A 5673-nucleotide genomic window follows, 5' to 3' on the forward strand; every position below is an offset into this window, starting at 1 on the left:
ATTGAAAAACAATTCAGCGCATATTAAAAAAGTAGTCTGTCCAATTTTTTTAAAGTTCGGCTTGTATTTAAAACATAATCATTAATGTACATATTAAAATAAAAAGGTCATCATACATTAAAAAAGGTTCACTGTGCATCAAAATCTACATATTATACTGTATTGAAGAAATGTTTATAGTATAATAAAAACATAAATAAATAAAGGAAAAATCAAAAGAAAAACCAAACCAGAAAAAAAGTAAAAAAAATACAAAAATAAAAACTAGAAGGGAATAAAAGAAAAATTGAAACTAGAAAGAAAAGAAAAACCAAAGTGAAAACTATATAATAAAAAAAACTAAAACACAAACCCACAACAGAAGAAACGAAATGAAAAACCAGCCAACGAACAGACGAAACACGCGCGACAGGGTGGGCCGGGCTGGGCTCCCACGACGCCAAGACCAACACACAGCCAGTCTCTCCACCGTGTACGGACCACGGAGCGAAGAGCGCTCCGGAAAACTCGGTGGCGGCGGCGGCGGCCGAGCGACCGGCGGAAGCTGCATTGGTTCCTATCGCCTCCAGGTAAGCTACCCGACACTCCCACCTGATCCGCACGCGCCCGATCATCACCCCCGCCCCGACTGATTTGTAGCAGCACACGCAGCCTATCGGGAACAGACCGGTTCCCGAGTTCTTCGTCGTCGGCGGCGGCGGCTGTCGCTGGAGCATAGAGGTAGGCCTAGCGTCTCGTGTTCCTTGCTCCTCCTCTACGACTACACTTGCTCTGTTTCGCATGCGCTTCACCTTGTTTGTAACCCTAGCTAGGTGACGGGGCTTCATGACCGGTGAGGACGACGGCTGCTAGGCCAGCGACTTTCGGCAACTGTCAGGTATAATAATCCTACCTGGAGGTTGGTGCGCTCATACTCGATGTTCGGCTTGCAAATTTATAGGGAGCACATGTGATTTGGGGCTTGCGATTTGTGAATTCTGGAGTCAATTTTGCTACAAATCGCAAAAGACAACATGTTTGGCAGTTTTGTGAATTACAGATTCTAGAGGAAAAGTGAATTTGTTTTTCTCTGTCGGGCACGAGCTTGGCTCGGCCAGCATCTCTTTCTTGCTTTAAGTTTGTCTTAAAGAGGCCTTGCCATTTTACCACTATTTGATCATGTTATACGAATTAGACAACCGCTGAATGGTCGACTTGTTGGCACTTGGCAGGCACCCACCGATCAGGATACTCTTCTTATTTCTAGTAGTACATCTGTTGTGTGTGTATGTGGGGAATTATTTCTACATCTTTATTGCTCCTAATTAACAAGTTGAAGGACTTAGCCCAGCCTCGTTTTGTGCCTTCACTTGCTTGCTAGAAGCCTACTCCACAGTTCAACAGTTGCTCTGTTATTTGCTTTGTTCCACACAGCAAGTCTCGTCAATCAATACTTGTTGTTACTTCTGCTTGTTTAAATAATAGTACCACTAATGCTATTATACTAGTATGTTCTAACTTCCACACATGGCATCAGCTTATTTAATGGGAAGGAACAGGTGAAAACTTGTTGTTGCTTCAGTTTATCTAATTAATGCTTGAATTAATGTGTGTGTAGCCCTACTTCATTTCTCTTTGTTGGCATGCAATTCAGCATTAAAGACACACCTCTCCATATTTATTTATCTTCATGTTGGCATGCAAATCGGCATTAAACACACGCCTCTCAACATGTTCTTTTATATGTAATAAATGCCACTAATAATTCTATATTCTAACTTCCAGCCATGGCCTCATCCTCTGATATGCCGGGAGAGAAGGTGCCGGCCGAGACTACTACTGTTCTAGTGAAATGGTGTGGCAATGATTATCGTGTTGAGGTGCAACCTGATGCCAATATTGGAGAGTTGAAGCGACGTGTTGATCATGATATGAAACTTCCTTACAAGAGACAGAGACATATGCTCACCGGCACAAATGAGGAATTGGAAGATGATTATCGTGTTTCTTCGTTGACCAGCCCACCCGTGACCGATCTCATTGGGTAAGGCTTTTCTCACACCGTCCTTGTAAATGCACGACAGTTCAAGTGTCACTCATGTATGCATTTGTTACTTGTTTCTAAGAAATATATGGTGTACTCTCACTTCTTTTGATTCCGGGAGTAGTATATTACCGTCGAGTACCTAGAAAATCGCCTAAAGCATGATGCAATTTTTTTTTCATATCCATTTTGTTGTCAATTTTTTAGTTGGTAGCATGATATCTTCTCGTATTTCTCATGTAGTTCGATATATTCATATTCAAATATTATATATATATATATATATATATATATATTAGTTAAAAAAATACAATCTCATTTCTCACTACAAACATTTTGAATCCAGGTTGACCAAACCAGATCGCCTGCTCTACTCACGGTACTTTCATTATGACAACAAAAATCGTAGCTGGTCTGTGAAGGGCAATAAGAACAAGATACAGAAAAAGAAAAACGACTACCTTTCTGATTTTCATGGCATAGATACTACCTTCATCAGAGGAACCTACACTGTAGGGAGTTTCACCGCTGATTGCCTTTTGAAGCGGTATGATGCTAAAGAAAAACTTCTTTCTTCGCTACTACTGATGAAAACCTGGAGACATCCAAATGTGGTGGTATTGCAGAACATATACAAGGCGCATCTGTATTATCGTCTTGTAGTGTCCAGCAGCTCTTTTGATGGTACCTTAAGTGGATGGCTCGAGCATGGTGAAGACAACAGGATTTTAAATATGGATGGAAAATTCACCCCCTTTTTCAGCAGAATCACATTGTAAGTATTGTTTATGTTAAAACTTGACCTTCAATATTATAATAGGATCTGAGTTGGCGACGGCCCATTCACTCCGATCGCTACTATGTTTTGAATTACTAAGATTGGCGTATTATAGTGAGTATTTATGTCTTAAATTACTAAGAATTGTTACCATAACTATTATATATAGATGTCATGGGTATATTCTACAACCATTCTTTAGACATACTCTACAACTAGAAACCCACCAAACCAGCATAAAAACATTGCACCTAATCGATTTCTTTCCAATGGTATATTGTTTGTGTCATTCCGACAAACCGTTCCATCTATTATACAATTGCTTGTGTGTTATTCTACAATAAGTACTCTGTTTCTGTATTGTTTTTGCATGAAAATTTTGAACCAATTTTTGAGAAAAGACGCAAGTGATATACAGTATACCATTGGAAAGATATTAATTGAGTGCAACTTTTTCATGATATCAATTGAGTGCAACTTTTTCATGTAGAATGTTTTTTCAAATCCGTTAAGGTTCAAGAGCAGTTTTAAAAATGGTGCAGACCATATCGAATGCAAAGAGCAGATTTTGATCAAAATTTTAAAACTGCTTGACGAAATGATGCAAACGATATATTGTTGGAAAGGTATTGACTAGATGCTTATTAATATAGAACACTTCATTCAAGTTTTTGGTTCGAACCCCCAATGAACATGTGAACCGCCCCTTACAGAATAGGTGAACTACGTGAGGTTTATGGTTCGCGTTAGAGAACTGGGTGGACAGTCCACGCGTGAATTGCCGTGTGAATGGAGCCTTGAAGGTGCGAACTGGCTCAGGAAAAAATGAAACACAGTGAGGCAAGGAGCGAACCTCCTGCAACAAAATATGTGAACTTCTCAGCCAACCAAAAATGACACAGAAATAAGCAGGGAGAAAATCAAACACTGATGATCTGACTGAGCATCGCTGCTGTAGATGGTGGACGTCACAACATGCAGTAGGAAGTGGTCCTGCTCCACTCCCTGGAGATGCCCCAGCTGCAGCCATGGCCATGGGCATCAGTTAGGGCACATCATCATGTGTGGATCAGACTTCAAAGCTTTGCTGACAATGATCAACCCGTCGAGGAGGAAGCCCGTCTGCGACGGGGGAGGGGCTCATCTGATGGACCTCTCCGACCGCACCAAGGGGGAGCACCTCCTCCTCCTCTAGCCGAAGCAGTGCCACAGTCGCACGTTGTTGGCTGCCTTTGACCAAGGAGAAGGTGGTGGCGTGGGGTGGATGGTCGAGGCTAGGTGCGGTGGCGGCGCGGGTCCTATGAGGCAGCTGGACGGGAAGGTGGGTTGGACTAGAGGAGGGTGGATAGGAGTGGCACAACGCAGCAGTGGTGAGGAGCAATGGGGAAGGGAGGGTCTGGCGGCGTGGTGGCCTCGGGGTGATAAGGTCACAGTGCTGGGAAGGTGGGACTAGTGTGGTGTTTTTTTTTTGTTGGGGTTTGCTCCTTTCGGGCAGGTTTGGCTGATCTAGGAGGGTTGGTTGAAGAATAGTTAATCTATGATTCTTAAGGGGTGGTGATAGAATGGACCCCCTTAAATTTTTATATAATCACAATATTTTGATTAGTTGACTGTATAGCTTTTACCCTTATAGGTTCTGAATTGGTGGTGGTCTGTTCACTCTCACCGTTTATTATGCCTTAAATCATTGATAATTATCGTAATTATTATCCAACCTATGTAATAGACATATATATCACGATCTACTGATTAGTTGATCCTATATTTTGGAATATATGTTATTTTCCCAAAATTTGAGTTTATTGTTTTTGAGGAAAAAATAGAACCAATTACACAATCATTTAGACAATGCATGCAAGAAAGAATTTCAGGGTACCGCTCCGGTGCTCGGCTAGTTTGTACGAATCCTTTAATTCCACTGCGCGCTAACGTACTGAGATAATGTTTCACAGAGATCTATGTGATATCTTGGACAAGATGGTTAAGCGCAAGATGTGCCCAAAACAGCTCACAATTGACAATCTGTATCTGAAGACTGTGAATGGTCAGCCTCAACTCAGAGTTTTCTTCGACGACGGTAATTTCCTTTTTGCACTGTTCTCAAGACTAGTGTGTCTCTCTCTAAAATCTATACAAAGATATTAGAATTTTATTCTACAAGTGAAAACTATAGAGTCATGTTTTGCAAAGTTTTTTCTTATGTGGAGGTTATTTATAAACATATTTAGATATAATTTTGCATATTTGCTGACACGGAAAATGCACATCTGATGTAGGTCCATCTGAATCTAATATGATAATTTTGAAAAACAGAAGACATTTTTAAGTTCCAAAAATATACAAAAATAATCTTGCATGTAGAGGGTGAATACTAGTATGTGCACGAAATTTAAAACTTAAATATTACCGTATGCGACCTTTACATTTTCTTTATAGGTGGCATACAAAATTATTCACTTACGAGTGTTTCTTAATATTAACTTGTATTAGTCTACTTTAATTTATCGCTCCTTGCCACTTCTGTCCGATTCACAAACTCCCCTAATTCGCAGTTGAGGATTTGATTGGCAAGGATCAAATGCATCTGGGAATACTGTATGTGAAACTATGTGCGGACTTAAAGAAAATAATGACAACCGATGTTTCTACACCAATGCACATAGGGACCAGGGCATACTGTGATTTTATTGAAAAACATGGTCCTGTCTACATTGTCAACAATTTGCCAAGACTTGCCAAGTTCTACCCAATTGATTGGAATGATGAAGATAAGAGCAAATATCTCATTGGCATATTCTCATCTACTCGAGATATTGGTAAGCTCATCAATCAATGTGGAATAAGGTGGCCGAGAAATGAGTCTGGAGAAGAT

At 40.5% G+C, this 5673-nt stretch overlaps 1 protein-coding gene across 1 annotated transcript; it reads left to right on the forward strand.

Moving 5' to 3' along the window:
• Nucleotides 1-1771: 1771 nt before the first annotated feature.
• Nucleotides 1772-2808, forward strand: LOC125549435. Its single transcript, XM_048712849.1, has 2 exons — nt 1772-2023; nt 2370-2808. The coding sequence occupies exons 1-2, from the start codon at nt 1785-1787 to the stop codon at nt 2800-2802; spliced, it is 672 nt and encodes a 223-aa protein (XP_048568806.1). The 5' UTR covers nt 1772-1784; the 3' UTR covers nt 2803-2808.
• The last annotated feature ends 2865 nt before the right edge of the window (nt 2809-5673 follow it).

The sequence above is a fragment of the Triticum urartu genome, chromosome 3 (assembly GCF_003073215.2).
Source record: "Triticum urartu cultivar G1812 chromosome 3, Tu2.1, whole genome shotgun sequence".
NCBI classification, from domain to species: domain Eukaryota; kingdom Viridiplantae; phylum Streptophyta; class Magnoliopsida; order Poales; family Poaceae; genus Triticum; species Triticum urartu.